The sequence below is a fragment of the Catharus ustulatus genome, chromosome 17 (assembly GCF_009819885.2).
Source record: "Catharus ustulatus isolate bCatUst1 chromosome 17, bCatUst1.pri.v2, whole genome shotgun sequence".
NCBI lineage: Eukaryota > Metazoa > Chordata > Aves > Passeriformes > Turdidae > Catharus > Catharus ustulatus.
Window position 1 is genome coordinate 5126516 of NC_046237.1, and position 17026 is coordinate 5143541.

The following is a 17026-nucleotide window of genomic DNA, read 5'->3' on the forward strand; positions in this document are numbered from 1 at the left end:
TTTAGCAAACAGCCAGGACAACAACAGTGAAGTCATGATGAAAACAGCGATACAGATTGCTGTTTGCAGTCATGAGTCTGTGTTTACAGTTTGCAGCTATGTGCAAATAGCAGAAAGCCATTCTTTTCCTCTTCCCATCGGGGCTTGGCATCATGCACATTTAACTAGATCCAAGAGATGCCTACAGCAGCATGCCAGCTGGATTTTGGGCACAGGGCACACTCCAATCCACAGCGATGGGAACTTGCAGGAACCCATAAATAGAGCTCAGCTGAGTGTGTGTGTGAGGGAGAGCAGAGAAAGAAACGGCAAAGAGAAACTAAAAAATAAATTGTGGCAATTCTCAGTTCGCCTGTTTGCTTGTCCCTGCATGGGTTACACAAACAACCACTGGCAAGACTCGGGATGCCAAGCAGAAGATGCAAAGTGATTCTCAGGCAGGGCACAGCAACTACAGCAATTACAAACACCAGCTCTGCCAGGAAATCTGCCCCATCAAAGACACAGTTTACAGCACACAGCTTCATGGAAAAACCCGTCAGTGATAGGCAGATAACTCCCAGATAACCATGTACACCATGCAACAGAGGAGCTCAGCTGGTTTGACCCTGCTGGCTGAGCCCCAGCTGCTCCAGGTAGATGTGGCTGGAACAGAAGCCACGGTGCTTTCTGCCACATCATCTCCCAGGAATGTTCTGCTGTTTGACAGAGGGAAGGACAAGAATGTCCAACTACCATCCTAACACTGCTCTCCAGGGGCTCTGACTGACAAGATTGGTGCAGCAGCAATTGCCAGCCCCGTTACCTGCTCATCCTCTCCCTGCCCCTGTGCCTTGCCAAAGCCCTGGGGCCAGGCTGGGGTGCCTGGAGCAAACACAAACAGGAGCTGGCACCATCCAGACCCACCTTCCATCAGCAGTGCCCTCAGTTAACAAAGGCATTTTTACAGTGATGCTTGGTAAGTCCTTCCATGGGGAACCAAATGTCACTCCTCTCATTCTTGTCCGAGTCTCTGGTGACCAAAGGAGTCCCAAAGCACAGCTCAGCCCTTGCCTTGGCAGAGTCAGCCAAGTGTCACTCCCCAGGCTTTGTCCTCTTCCTCCCTGGATCTCCCACTGTGACTCACCCCTGCTCCCATCTCTCCTCCCTAACTCCAGGATGCCTCCAGAAGCAAAACCTCGGTTACCAGGTCTGTGTGAATACCCAACATTTCCCCAATCAACTGCCACTGATCTGGACTCTGGCCTTAAACCATTTCAGAAGACTGTTCCAACCCCAGCACACCAGGCATGTGTGTGTGACACATCTTCCCCTCGTGTCTTCCTACTGATCTCTGATTTTATTTCTATCAAACAGGAAGCAGTGTACTATTTATTGCACTGCTTGGCATTACACATAGGAGGGGAGGTCTGGAATTTGAAGAGCACTGAATCCAGCAAACAGGAAACGACTGAGGATCAAGGCTGGGCACAGCCTGAAGGCCCATGTTTATGACTATAATAAAAGGATAAGGCAGAGATGAATGCAGGGCTGAGCCAGGCTTGGTAAAGCATCAAAAGAAAGGTGCAGGGGGCTAGAACAGGCTTGAAAGAGCAGAGAAGCTGACTAGGCAGATGATCAAAAGTGTATTTAGCATCCTCCCTGCCAGCCCTGTGGATGTGAGCCAGGACATGGCTTGTTCTGGAGCTGCAGAGGGCAAGGACAGCTCCAGGAACCGTGCCCAGGATGCAGGAAGGGCTCACTTGAGGGGCTTCCCATCCTGACCAGGATGAAAACTGGCTGTGCAGTGCCACAGGATGAGTCTCAGTCCCACACAGAGAGCAGGACTGGCTCTGACTCCAGGCTCACAGCCCTCAGCTTCAGCACTCAGGGCTGTAAGACACGAGTTCATGGACCCACAGGGCTGAGGGATGCTCTCACTCACTGAAAAAGTGACAGACAGAGGAGAAGGGCTGCACAGAGAATTTCTTGACTCAAGAAATCATTCTCTTCTGCAACAGATTTTGTAGTCATTGGTCTGGTGCAGAAAGTGATGGAGATAAAATGCAGTGTTCCCATTCTGCAGGTGGGACACACCAAAGCACAGAAAATGCTCTGTGTCAGAGCTGTGTGCTTCACTGGGTACAGTGACCAGCCCAAAAAGCTCCCTGTAACATCTGAGGGAGGAGAACCCAGCTCACAGGAGCCTGGTACAGCCTGGACAGAGCTGACCCCAGAGCACATGTACCCACACACTCCCCAGCCAAGGCTCCTGTTCTCCAGCCCAGCCAAGCAGACACTTTCCAGGAGAACAGCAAGAAATCACCAGGCTTGCCTTCCAGCTATTCATCACAAACTAAAGCTCCCCTACTGCAGCCTGACCTCTCCCCAGCCCACGCTCACCCCAGGCTCTCTCCTGATCTTTGAAGGATCCCAGGGAGCTGAGAAGGAAGGGACAGCCTGGAGGAAATAAGAAGCTCCACGGCAGGAGCCCTCACTGTCAGCCTCTTTGTTCCTCATCACAACAACGTTATAAATAGGCAGCAACACCTAGGGAGAAAGCAGGGTGGAAATCTTGCATGCATTTCTCAGAACCAGCAATTATCCTTTCATCAGTCATAACCTGGAGCTGCTCTCAGGGGGGAGGCTGAGGCTTATTTTAACACCTGGTTCAGGTCTAGGCAGAGCAAGCACAGCCTCTGGGGAGATTTAGCTGTTGAGGCACATGGGTCATTTGTATGAGATGCAAAGGCCAGGCAGAAACAACCTCCCTGAGGCCACAGAAGGTGTCACAGAGCTGGGTGACCTGCCCAGAGCCCCCTGCTCCTCCCTGTGCTCACAGCCTGGCAGACGTGAGCCCAGGCAGCTCTTTGGGGATCCTGATGTTACAGCTGAAATCCCTTCTACTCACTGCAGCCCTGCAAGAATGATTTTAAACAGTACTGGTTCATGACTTGAATAAACATAGCCTATAATTAAAATTAATGTGTTTACCTACACCAGTATTCTGCACATCTTTTCCCTTAACAGCAACAAAAAGGAAAGAAGTTTCAGCCTTGGCTGCTCTGGATCCTGGAGCTTGGCATCCAATTTGGCAAGGCTGTCTGGAAAGGAGAGGATGGCTCTGCTCTGGCTGCCAGAGGAGACAGATCCCCACTTGATTAACAACCAGACACTCCCTTCCCGCTCACCTGAGCGGCTCCCACACAGCCCTTGGAGCCAGGAATCTGGTGGGAGTTGGCAGATGGCCCTTCTCGACCTTTCTGTGCTAAGTGAAAGCAAAAATCTCACTTTATCACCACCAAAAAAAAAAAAATTAACTGCTGGTCCAGGTCAGGGGAACTGCAGCTTTGAAGAAAACAGAAGAGAATTCACAGCTAAGTTAATTTAAACATTAAAGTGTGAAATAAACTGGGAGAGAAGATCCATCCACTGGGGCTTGGTGCCAGCTCCCAGTGCTGTATGCTCTCCCAGTCACACCTTTTCTGCCTTTCCCAGAAAAGCACTACAAATGTACACCCTGCTTCCATTCCACATCCACAGCAAAGCAGCCACAGACCATCCCAGATCAGGGAACTACAGCTCTGAAGCCTATAAACAAAGATCCTGATCTACTTCTGAAGGATTTTATGGCAATTGGAGAGGACTCTACACAGGAGAAGAGACCACAGGCTCAGCTGTTGAAAGTAAAAAAAGGTTTCTGCTCAGCCTACTTAATGTGCTTTATTTTTAATGCTGCTTTTGCTCCAACAGCCAGAGAACAATTTGGAGAAAGAACGTCTTTGTTAGAAATTTTACGCCCCAGCCCTTTATTTAAGGTGCAAAAGCTCACAATAAATGTCACTAAGCTCTCCCACCCCTTTCCCACAGTGGTGCCCCAGCACAGTGAAGACCAAGTAGGAGTAATTACCAAATACTTACTTCTCAGCAGTAAGAGAAGCTGAGAAAAGTAAAAAACATGTGCAAAAACCAAAAAAACCCTTAAATCCTCACCTATTCTTACAATGCTCCAGGGAAAACACACCAGGCATGTAAGGCAGCCCCAAGAGAAATGGACACTGTGCATTTTCCAGGGATGTCTGCTGGGGAAAATGCTGCAGGAGACATCCCCAGAAAGGAATGAAAAGAGGAGACTCGGTCAGCTTTTCCCCTGTGTACAGCAAGAAGGAACAAGAGTGCCCTGGAGGGAAATGCAAGCAGCAGCTTCATCACCCAGAGGCTGTGAGGGCTCCCACAGGAAAGGAAATGAAGTTGCAAAAGGAACAAGGTGAAAAAATGGAGAAATGTAAATGGTTTTCAGCTGAAAATGCTTGGATGAGCATCACCCCTATCCCACACCAAGCCTAGGGAGAGCAGCCTCTAGGATATCATCTCTATTCATGGAGAACCCCAAGTGTTCTCCTGGGATTTCACAAGTTAACTCCCTCAGGAGGGATTTTTCAATTAATTAAACCAGGGAATAAACACAAGATTCACCTTCAGTTGAAGGCTTTTGCTGGGAACAGGGAGGAGAGCCCCAGCCCATCAGTTTGCAGGGATTTCCTTCCAGCTGCCTTTCAAAGAGGGCTCCTGAAAACCTCACCAGCAGCTCCCATTATTGCCTCAACTCAATGAAAAGAGATGGGAGGTGAGAAACTGGAGTGGAACAAATTTTCAGTGTTGTTACACACAAGGTACTGTGCTCTGGATCAGTGATGTTCCTTTAGAATTAGGCCAGATCTAACCCAAAGACAAGTTTTAATTTAATTCTCATTAATATTAATTATATTAATACTCATTAACAAGAATACAGTTCACACAACAAGGATTGAGCTGCTCATGCAAGTCAGGCATTTAGCTACACCTGCACATTTCTAGGCACCCTGCACATCAAATTATTGTGCAAAGCTGATCCTGAGGGGCCATGTTTGCAGCACAAAAAGGAAATGAAGTGGGTTTATGTCCTGAAAATCCAGCACAGGAAAAGCACCCAGCTCCCTCTGAGCTTCACACTGAAAGAGCAGCAGCCTGCTGGCCAAGGGCTGAAGCACCTCGTGTGTTTTGTGTATCAACAACTTACTCTGGAGCTGGAGGAGCCTGGCAAGCAACAAGTTAATCATTTCAGAGGCCAGAAAAAGTGGCAGCTTTGGCAGATCCCATTATAATTGGTAGGAAACTCAAAGAGGTGCTTCTGAAAGCATGCAGAAAGTTATCAATGTCCTCCCTTGCTGAGACATCCCACAGTGGGTACAGAACAACTTTGCACTGGCCCTGGAGTGTGGTTCACAATTCATTTCCTTTCCATCTCTGAATTACCAATGAATGCAACTCCTTTTCCTCCTTCTAACCCCAAAGGGAGCTGCATTTTAAGGAGCTCTGGATGTCTCCAAAGGAGGAGGCTTCCCTTCTCTCCTCAGCAGAAGTGAATGGATGTGGGTGTTTCTGTCAGGCACTTGAATACCTCTGGGGTATCCCTCAGAACTCTCTGCAGAGCTTCAGTCTGAAATCCTGCTGCTCCCTCCTGTCACCAGGGCCAGCAGACAGCTGGGCAGAGATGGGGGCTGCTTCCCAGCCACCTTCTCACTGCAGGAATTAACCTCAAGCAAGCACTGGCACGAAGCTCCTGCTCTTGCACGACTGCAAGCATTCCTCCCCCAGAGTTTATCATAAAGCACCAACTATCCATAAACATCTCAAGGAAGGGCTGCCCTGGGTTCACCTTCATGCAAGGAAGATGTCAGGCTCTGGCAGGGAGCCAGCCATTCATGTTTCCTTAAACCTTGTCAGCTCTGACTCAAACGACCTTTTTGGGGGGAAAAAAAAAAAAAAGAAAAAAATCTTCCATCACACCCCTTCCTCCCCCTCCACCCACTGTGGCACTTAATCACAGCAGGATCTCAGGGGACAATTCCCATGGTGGCTGTGAGTCATGGTGTCCTGTCCCTGTGCTCTCTGCACAGCCCCTCTGCAGCACAGGCACGTTCCCATCTCCAGGCAGGAGAGGAAAGAGCCTGGAGCTGAGAGCAGCACAGCAGGTTTAAGAGTCTCCACCACAACACTGATCTCTGCCCTCCAAGCCAGGTAGGACAGGCACTTTTTGGGATTTTGACAAGTCCAGATTGTCCAGCAGTGTTCTCCCAGCACACAGCACCCTCAGCTCTCCCACTGTCCAAAACCTGAGCTGTGCTTCCTATGGTGCCATGATGTATTTTATACCAAATTCATGCAGCGGCCCAGCCATTCATCCCAAATGTACTCAGCATGAGGTCATGATCAAAAGCAATAAAAAACCCCAAAAATCCCTCTCCATACTCCTCAGCATCTCCTAAAATCCATTTAACTTCCCTCCCTGGAGTTGTCTGTCATATTTCTGGTGCTCTGACATAAAAACCTTCAGTGACTTTTGCTCCTCTTGCAGCCTTTCTCTGCCACCAGTTCTGAAAAGAGAAATCACTCCTCCCCAAGGAGGCAGGAACAGACAAGAACCAGCAGAGCAATTCCCATCCAACCCCAGCAGAAAATGGGACACAGCCCCTTCCCAGCCCAGGGTGGGAGCCCTGACCTGCCTTATGATGAAGCCATTAGGATCAGGCTGCTGCTGGCACTGTGACATGAGCAGAGTGTTTAGTACCCTCACACCAGCTGGGTGGCCAGCCCAAGCCATTCTGCAACTTATTTGCTGGCTGTGAATATTCCTCCTCCTCTCCTTCCCACTGGATTTTAACACCCCTGCGAGGAGAGCAAGCTCCCAGCCAGCAAAGAGCAAAGACCAACAAGCTGCTTAATTAACTGACCCTCTCCCAGTTGCCACAGCATCGCCAAAGGCTGGAGAAACCCAATTCCAGCTGGTAATTAAGCACTTGTGGCTGGAGAGGGACAGAGCCAGCAGGGAAGGGACTGACACCACAGCACCCTGTGCACCCTCAGTGCCATCAGCACTGCAGGCACTCATGAGCCCCCACAGCAACAACAGCTTTTAGTGGCTGTGAGTCCTGAAAATTAATCCTTTATTGGTCCAAGAGCTCTCTAGACTGATACACAGAGCAAGGAGAGGCCTTGTTTGCCAGCCAAAAAAAGCCCTGCTGTCAGACATGCCTATGGGGGTGTTGCTACCTGTGCTGTTTTCACTGGTATCCAAGGAATTTGGGCAGCCTGGCTGCCAGGTACACTGCCTGATCCTGCACTTGCCCTGCTGACCACATTAGGTCCCAAGAATTTCTCTCTCTTCTAGCCTTGAAACCAGAGTGAACTTCAAAAGGAGGAAATTAGCGATTCTCTAACATGTAATCTGTTTCTATTGCCCGACCTACCAAAACAAAGGAGCTAAAAGCAAAGAACTGACTCTCACCAGGAGCATAAACAGGGTATTACAGCAATTACATGCAAAAAGGTCATGTATGAAGGGGAAGCCACTAAAACCAGCTGAAGCCTTAGGCTTGGGTTTATTGTGTATTGCAAAGGTGACAGGGAAGCAGAGGGTCTGTGAGCCCAGAAAAAAATCCACACCAGGTGAAGCATCTGCCACCATCACCACACATGCAAATTCTGGTACCAATCCTGCAGAAATGATGGTGCAATCCCACCTCCCTGGGTACCCAGGGCAAACAGACCTGGAAAAGAGAAGGTCACAGAGACCAGCTCAGTTTTAACATATTGAAGTCCTCCCAAATTATTCCAGGCTCTGAAGGCTGCATGTCCCAGGTGAGCCAAACTCAGCAGCTGGCAGGCACGGTGCAGATGGGTCAGCTCTGGCTTACAGCCAGAAAGTCACCACAGAGAATGACAAAGAGGAGGAGAAGCTCCAGAGGAAAGCTGATCTTTGAAAATCCCTCTCCAGTGTGACAGAAAAGCCACACTGCAGGCTGGCCCTGGGTCACAGGGGGAGTGAATGCAAAGCAATCCACCCACCAGCACAGCCCTGCCAGCTGGGATGTTTCTGAGCCACAGCAGATGCCACCTACACTGGTGAGGGCTCAGCTCCCCATGTCCAGCCCTGGGAGGCTTTGCCCACACAGCCCTGGTGCCCTGGGCAATAGCAGATACTGCACTGCTGCTGGTGCAGCACAGCTTTAGACAGCTGGCACTCATGGAGTGAATAAATTTAGGAAGGGTGCTTGGCAGACTCCAAACGAGTGCTAGAGCAAGGCAGGGAGCAGATCAGAGCCAATCCTGGGGACTGAAGTGTGTGTTGGAGGCACCTAACTGAAGGGTATCATCATCATCAGTACAGCCTGGCTATCTGTGGATGCAAATTTGGAATCAGGCACCTTGCAAACTGCAGTGACAAACGAGCCTTTAGCAGAGAGAGTAAGGATCCACCTGTGAACTCACTGTGAAGTTTTGGTATCTGAAAAATCTCAAAATCCCTGCAAAACACAGCAAATTCCCAAAGCCATGACTCAGCCCCCACAAGGCTGCTGAGCAATCACAACAAACAGGTTTCCTGGGGGAGAGGTGAGCTGTCCACAGCTCCAGAACTGCCCCATCCCACAAACTTCCCAGCTGAGGAGGTCCCAAACTTGGCCTTTGGGGCTGCAGAGTCTGGGGAAGCATCTCTTGGGAGGTGAGAGCCCCTCCCTACCTGTTCATGGGGGCACCTCAGTAAATACCTGCTGAAGTGCTGAGGACTAACAGAGCAAACGTCCCAAAGCCTGGCAAGGTTGTCATTTGGGACAATAACAAGGGCTAAGGCTGCCAGAGAGCAAAGACCTCACACATCCCCTGTCCCAAGGACTGAGGAGCTCCCTCAGCTGGAGCAGCAGCTCCACACCCCAGAGCAGACCCACAAAACAAACTCCTCTGTTCTGTGAGCTCCTCAGGCTCACAGTGCCTTGCTGCCTGCACAGCTCCAGCCAGGACACCTTTGCTGCTGCTCCCCTCTGAGCTGAGGGAAATCTGAGAGAACACTCCATTTCCAGAGGGACATTCTGCAGGGGAACAGGAGCAGCACAGGAGGTGGCAGAGAGGGTCTGGCAGCTCTATTACAGTGTAATTCCCTCTCACCACCATTACAGACCAAACATCCACTGTCACCCTTTGCCTTTTATAGGAAGACCTTCAGCACAGACTTGCTGTTTTCTGAAGAGTTTTAAACACACCAGTTAAAAGTTTTGGAGCTCAACCTTGAATATCTCAGGGCTGTATTTTCCCATTTTGGGGTGAGGTTTGCTGAGTGTCCCCCTCTGAGAGGCAGGTACCCTCTAAGGGGAATGGCACCTACATTATGTATGAGTTTCCACAAGTGACTCAACTTTTAGGGAAGATCAAGGAATAAAATAATATTACAAACAGGCTTTTCCCTATTTTAACCAAAGCCTCCTGCCCTCTCAGTAAATTATGGATTTTGTCCAGCAAGGTCCACTAAAGGATTTGAGAAGCAGAAAAGCAGTTCCTCACCAGCACAGTATACAACATAATGAAGAAAGGATTTGTTACCTGTCCGAGGTCCAGGGTGACGTTGACCTGGTTGAATTCCAGCCCCCTGGAAAGGGGGGGGCTCTGCCACCAGCGCTCTGTCCCATCAATGGCATTGGTGATGGGGTGGGCCTTGTTGCTGTTTGCAGAGGAGCAGATGTCGCAGTACTGGCCCTGGTGGAAAGTACAAAAACAACATTTAACTCTGGCCAGAAAAACGTGGTACAGAGCAGTCAGGTATCACAGCAACTCAGGAAATACAGAGTGTAAGCCTGCTAATGCAAATCGAGATACATAAAGTTTTGTTTGCACCAATTTAAAGCATGGATGCACATGAAAAAGCCCAAAACCCCCACAACCACCCAGTGCAGAATTTGGGCTGCTCAGAGCAGCATCCCTTCTGAATTTCAGATATGCAGGGAACACTGACAAAGGAGCCCAGACCCCAAGGACTGGTTAGGCAGAGGAAGCAGTATGAGAGGGGAGAAGCTGCACTGTAACAGAGCAGTGGCTCAAACTCCATGGTCAGCAGCTCCTGTGCTGAGGCTGCCACCCACACCCACACCCACCCTGCGAGCCCAGAGACCTGACCTGAACCATTCAGCCACTTCTGTGCACTCAGACTGGCAGCTCCTCTGCCCAGCTCCCTGCAATCTGTTTCTTGTCCACCTATTCATTTCACAATATAGTTCTTTCAGCTGCATTTTCAGGCTTAGTCTCCCAGCCAAGTTTCTTTTGCTGATGATGCTGCAATGCGAAGCCAGAAAGGGACAGCCCCAGCTGTCAGCTGGCCAAGGACTGCCATCACTTCTCTGCCTTGCTTTTGTGGCCAGGGTGGTTTTGTCAGCTCCATGGACACGCTGCCAGAGAAAACAACCCCAGAGCTTTAACAGCACCTCCTGAGCAGGATCAGACAAAGCCCTGAGCTGTTAGGGGCAATTCTTTCTCTCTCATTAATGGGCAAATGAATCTGACCCACGTTCAAAGAAACCTGCAGAGCACCCTGAAAACTGGCAAATTGTTATGTGGAGACACTGTTGTGTCCCTTGAATTGCTGCTACAAACAGCCTGGAAGGGAGCTGTGTTAGGGGCAGTTTTCCTTTTAGAGGAGCAGTTATCCCCAGGCAGGAATGCTGCCCTTGCCTGCCCCAGCTGCAGCCAGCATTAATATTACACCAGGTACAAGATCTCAAGTCCCCTTCCTGCCCCTACAAGGGATGAGGCAAGACAGAGCCACTGCAGCACATGTGATTTTCCAGATGCTCCAAACTCTGGAGCAATCTCAGTGCAAAGGAAACATTTCACAGCATTATTCCTCACTACCACATGCTTTGTTACGTGCAGACAATTATGCAATACAAATTATCCTGAACAAGAACACTTCTAAATTAATTCCTCTAGAGATGTGAAAATAGAGATGGGCAAGCACAAGGCCAAAGAAAAGGTGAGCTGAAAGCATCCAGGTAACCCTGACATTCATGCAGGGAGCACTCAGTGTAGAGAGAGGTCACAAGGCTGGTTTGGACATGCTTTGAGCCAGGAGGGAGAGCAGACCAGATAAAACTGACCCAACTCTTCAACCCTTAAAGGGAACCGGTGCAACAGGTTGTGTGGAAATTTCTGCTCCACAACACTGAGGTGGGGGGGGGAAGTGAGGCAAGGTTACAAAACAGGGATAAATAACAGAAAAATAAAGTGCTTTCATACTTCAAATTCTTGCCACAGATGTAAAAACCATTTTGAACCCAAAGTTCACATTGATGAGAGACAGTCAACTCAAGCTGAGTAAGAGGGGAGTAAAGATTAGGGTCAGCTGCTCCACATTTATAATGTTGGTGTTGTCCCTCTCTGGGCAGCCTGCTGTGCTGGGAACATGTCAACAACTGAACCAGGTTTGCTGTTCAAAGTGTGATTAGCCTCTCTGATGTATGAGCTGCTCATTAGTTGTTTTGTTAGAGCTAGACCCAAACCTGATCAGAATAATTTCCAGCTATTTGTGTTTTAGAGCAACTCACACTCCTGCACATTGTGTCAGTCTCTCTACAGGGAAGTTCTGACATCAGCAAAGGATTTTAATTAAAAAGCAATTGTGAGCTTAGCAGAGAATGCAGGTTGCCAGAGCAGTAGAGGCGTGGACACTACAAAGGTATGGTCACAGAAAGAACTTCAGCAATGCAAGGAGCTGCAGAACATAAAACTGCCACTATCAGAGCAAACTGCAAAGAGGGAGATAAGAAGGTTTGAATGAGAGGCAGCTTCCAGAGACCTGCAAGGCCTGATCCTGCCCAGGGCAGTGGGAAACTTTGAAGTTTCCCCTGAGCATTAAGACAAGCTGGGCACCCTGCTGGCACCTCTCTCAGGGGACACAGGTGGCTTTGTCCCAGTTTATCTGGCCCTGCCATGACCCAACACCAGCTCCCCTCACCTGATTTATCAGAAAGCCACAGGGAGCATGGAGCTGCTGGGGGATGAGGTAAAAAGGGCAGGAAATGGGGTGTAAAAAATCCTGTTTCAAAGTGCCTGCTTGCAAGCTGCTCCCAGAGCTGTCCCTGCTCACACAGAGTTAAGCAGGTGCTGTCTCATCATGTGTCTTTTCTGTGGGCAACAACAACTTGTTCCAGAACTGTGTTTTCAGCCACAGTTAAACCACTGAAATCCAACACTATCACAGATGTGAACACAGGCACAGAGAGATAGAGCAGCAATTGTCACCTGGAGCACTGAGAGCCCTGGGCTGAGCCAGACTCCTCCTGCCACACACCAGAGCCACGGGACAAAGAGACACCAGGACAAGTGTCACCAACACTCAGGGCACCAAAAGAGAATGCCACTTGATTCTGAGACATTCAGGGGTGAAACAGCTTCAGATTTCATCTGTTATCAACACCTGGAAGAGGGAGAGGGCCAGAGCTCTGCTCAGGGCTGAAATTCAGCGTGCAAAGCAGTGCTCTGAGCACAGGGCTGGGGTGAAGACAGGTTCAGAGCAAGGCACAAGCAGCGCTGCCTTGCAATCAGTCAAATTTGTTGTAGAGTCTCAGATTCTGAGGTCTGTAATTGCTTTAATTAATGCCAGTAAGCTGCCCCACTGTTAGACTGCTAATCTGGAATAATCATCCTCAGCTCTGCCCCACCCTCAGGAGCAGTGCACCACCCCTGCTGGTTTGGGAGCAGCCCCCAGGCACAGGGCTGGGATGGGGAACAAGAGCACACGGCTGTGCCTCTGCAGACTCGTCTGGCTTGGAACACAGACAGTTACAAGCACCTCCAGGAAAGCTTAAACAAAAAAAAAGAAACCTCTGATCTCTCTTCTGCCTCATCCTCAAGACTTTAAGGCAGGGCTGACCCACACTGAGGAGTGAATTTGGCAAGGGGAGCAAACCTCCGAGGCAAATCCCTTTCAGCACACCTCAGCATTGCTGTGCCTCACATCCTTCCAAACTGAAAAGACCCCCACAGTTGGAAATGCAGTCTTCTGCCAAAAAGCCCTGAATAAAGCAAAGGAAACTCCTTGAATAGGTTTACAGCCTTCCCACAAGCTGTGCCAAAACCACTGCAAGTGTCTTTAAGGCAGCATTACTTCAGAAAACTTAATGATTATTGACATTTTAAGACCATCATGTTTAAAAGTCAGTGAACTCCCTTTTCTTAAGTCTTCCACAATGTCAAATTAAACCAGCAGAAAACAGAGAACTGACTGAATTAATTTATTAGATGATTGTATTGTAATTATCCTAGGTCTTGAACCAAGCAAATGTCTTTTCACCACCACAGCATGTGGATGTGTCTTGGAGGCTCCCAAGTGACATTTTCCAGCATTCCTGATGAAATTCTTTATGCCACAGCCACATCACCCACGAGCAGGTGAATGAAGGAGGGAAGGGACCCTGGGCTGGTGGGACACGCAGCAGTGAGGACAAGCATGTGGAGTTCATTATTGTTGTTTCAGTCTGCTCAAATTGAACACTTCCCTCCCACCTCCCTCCTTGCTTTAGTCACCGGGTGGTGCCAAGACCCCTAAAGGGGATGAATTGGGAACTCTGACCTCTGCTCTGATGCCTCCTGTTTCCTCCCCTCCCTTTTAGGTGCTGCCTGTGGTCACAGAAAGGAGCCACTACAAAAGGAATTTTCTAAAGCTTTCAGACCGAGGGAAGCCCGCTGGCTTGGGAAGTGGTGCTCAGATCAAAGCCCCCCTGTGCCAGAGCTGCACAGGGGACAGGAGGGGGTGGCTGCAGAATTCCACAGCCCAGGAGCTGTGTTTGGCAGTGGGGGGAAGCTGGGGCTGCCCCCAGGGCTGGTACAGCCTGAAGGGTTTATTTCATTTATTTCAGCCACCAGCATCCTTAGTGCTGCGTGTCGTGCTGAGCTAGCAGGGTGGCCAGAGCACAGATGGACACATGTGGAGTGATAAATGCACACCCACATTTGCCAGCTTTTCCAAGCAGCCTTATCCTCCCAGTTTTGCTTGGCACATCATTCACATATTTGTTTGCAAGGGCACAGAGTAGCAGTTGCTTCTTCACCTTTTTTCTCCTTTGCTACACTGTGTAAGCCTCCTGCTACTGGGACTTGAGGCAAAGTTTCTTCCAGTTACATTATTTTACAGTGTAGTGAAGTGAAACATCGCTTTAAAAGTGGCAGAATTCAGAGGAGGACACGTCAGGTTTTTGCCATCCAGTGACATCTTACAGACAACACAATTCCATGCCATAACCACACAATAGCTGGAAAATTCCTAGTGCAGCACTAACTCAGGAGAATGTGGCCAGAATGAGAAAAATGCTTCATAGATAATCTTGTAACAAAGCCAGCCCCACCAAAAGGCTCGGTCCGAGAAATGACAGTTTTTCTTTGCTTATCCTTGTTAGGTACAATAATTGCTCCAGTGCAACAGGTGAGTGGCACCAGGAGCTCACAGGCAGCACGCAGAAAGCGCTGGGCAGCAGCTGGTGGATTCAAATCCGAGCTGCTCTTCCCGGCTTGGGCTGCCCTCGGGGGGACACCGGGTCTGGAGTTCCTGCAACTAAACCCGGTGTTTTACAAGCCCGTTTACAAGTGTTCTTTCCTCCCTTCAAGGGAGCCATGGTGTTACAGTGCGCTGCAGCTTTTACCGTCCGCATTCCGGGCTGTGAGCTTCCTCTGGGCAGCTCAAAATGGGACCCCTGAGACAAGTCACCTGTAAAATCCACTCTGAAATTTCCCCTCCGCTCATCCCAATGCCCCAAACACGCGGGGAACGGCGGAGTTAAAACACATCACAGTAAATATTATCAGTTCGAGATACATCACTAGCTAGCATAATGATTCCCTGACTACCAAAGCGAGTTTGTGCGCTGCTTTGGCCGGGATTTTATAAACACAAAGAACCCACAACTTTAAAAAGAATGCCCGAAAACCCACCGAGCACCTCTCGGCAAGGCGGGGAGCGACACCGAGCACGTGCGAGCCCCGACCCCGCTGCTCGGGGGATGCCCCGGGACCGGAGCCCCGCTCCCCCCGTGAGCCCAGCCCAGCCCGACCCGCCGGGGATGCGTGGGAAACGCGGAGCGCACAAAGCGGGGCTCGCACCCACCCAGCCCGTACCTGGATGGTCTGGTTGGGGTCTCCCCCAGCCACAGGGCCCCCCACCAGCTTGCAGTACAGATCCTCCACGGCTCGCCGGCTGCCGCCGCCCGCCGCCTCCTCGCCGCAGGTGGCGGTGGCGGAGATGCGGGTGCCCTCGGCCAGGTTGAAGTAGGGCGGGTGGAGGCTGTGCCCGTTCACATCGCTGGGGAAGGAGGCGGGCGGCAGCGGGGACACGGGCACCAGGGACAAGAGCAGCAGGGACGCGAGCAGCGCCCGCCGCGCACCGCCCCGCTCCGCCGCCTTCGCCATCTTCGCTCGGCGGGGCCGGGCAGCGCTGCGGCACCGGCTCGGCTCGGCTCGGCTTAGCTCGGTTTGGCCCCTCCCGGCTCTGCCCCTCTCCGCCGCCGCCGCGCTACTTCAGCCCCGGCTGCGGGGAGGGGCCGCGGCAGCCCCGCCGCCCGGTTAACCCTTTATTGTACCGGGAGCCCCGGTTAACCCTTTACTGTGCCGGGAACCCCGGTTAACCCTTTACTGTACTGGGAACCCCGGTTAACCCTTTACTGTACCGGGAACCCCGGTTAACCTTTTACACCCCCCCCCATCCCCGGGAACCCCCGCCTGGTTAACCCATTACCGCCCCGGGAACCCCGGTTAACCCTTTACCACCCCCGGGAACCCCCGCCCGAGACCCCCGGTTAAACCTTCACTGCCCCGGGAAACCCCGCCCGGGAACCCCTGGTTAACTCTTTGTCGCCCCCGAGACCCCCGGTGAACTCTTTGTCGCCCCCGGGACCCCCGGTGAACACTTTACCCACCCGGGACCCCCGGTTAACTCTTTGTCGCCCCCAGGAACCCCCTGCCCCGCCGGAGCAGGAGAAGGGATGCCGCCCCCCTCCCAAATCAACGCGGACGGGATCCCCCCGAACAAAGTGCCCATTGTGTGTGCGGGGCTGCGCTGCCCGCGGCGGCTCGCTGCTGTTTTAGTTGGTTAAACTGTGTTAGCCCATACATCGGGTTATCTGCAGGAAAAACTATTACTAATTAACAAAACGGGAAGGCTTAAACAAACCCGGTTCGCTGTCCTCGAGGTATGCTGTGGGTTCTCATTTAATTGGGGCAGTGAAAATTTTTACTTCCACTTTCCCCGGAAAGGATGGCTTTGGGGAAATGACTTTACCTTCTCAGCTAAGGGGGAAGGAAGCAGCTCAGCGATAACCGAGCTTTCTCCCATCCCTTCCCTGCCCATGGACAATCCCTCCGTGGTGGGACTTGCAAGGACACATGCACTGCCAGGTCTTTATATGCTGCTGGGAGAAGACATTTTACAGATTAAAACCTAAACGTAAATATAGAGCAACACATAAATTAACTCATCAAACAACTGCTTTGATTTTCTGGCCAACAGAGACTCTTTTAAAAATCAAAGAATTAAATAATACATGTGCCTGAACTGGACGAGGCTGCATCTTTAAACTAGGACATACCAAGAGACCAGGTCTGGACTCCAAACATTTGGATTGCTGCGGTATTTGAACCCCACAGGAAGCAAACCAAGCCCTTGAGCGCATCCAGGTCTTCACAGGCTGCTGCTGGGCTTCTGCTCTTAGCATCACATCATCCTCTCTGGTTCTTATTTTCTGTGGACAGCCTAGGAGGTACCAGTCCTCTTGGAAAAGCTAGTGTCTGAAGTGTGAAAAGCTTTAAAAATAAAAAACCAAAACCAAACCCCGAAAAACATTGTAATGCGTGGCTCAAATACACAGCTCCACGACCTGAATTTCCCCACGGCATGTACCACCCAGGCTCTACAATTGCATCGATTCCAGCACTTCCAGGGGCTTTTGAAAGATCCCTCTCGCTGTATCGGGAGCGCTGTAAATCAGTGTGTATATGGATTTATTGTAAGGTTTGCACGGGGCTCTGCAGGCAGGTGCTGCTGTGGGTGCCAGCGCTGGCAGGTGGAGCAGGAGTGCCCATGGAATACCCGTGTGTTATAATGCGTGACATATTATTGGCTTTTCACAGCTACTGAGATAAATGCTATATGTATAATGTTAAAATAGCTTTTCTGTATGAATATAGTTTTTTCTTT

General features: G+C 50.5%; 1 protein-coding gene across 2 annotated transcripts in view; it reads right to left on the reverse strand.

The window, feature by feature from the left end:
* The window catches only part of LAMA5 (laminin subunit alpha 5), an 83088-nt gene extending 67845 nt beyond the window's left edge, over window positions 1-15243 (reverse strand). For both annotated transcript variants that reach the window (XM_033074693.1, XM_033074692.1), the window contains exons 1-2: window positions 14953-15243; window positions 9394-9546 (exon numbers count right to left, since the gene is read on the reverse strand). In XM_033074693.1, the coding sequence (XP_032930584.1) occupies window positions 9394-9546; window positions 14953-15243 (444 nt within the window). The remainder of the gene's footprint in view (window positions 1-9393; window positions 9547-14952) is intronic.
* Window positions 15244-17026: the final 1783 nt, after the last annotated feature.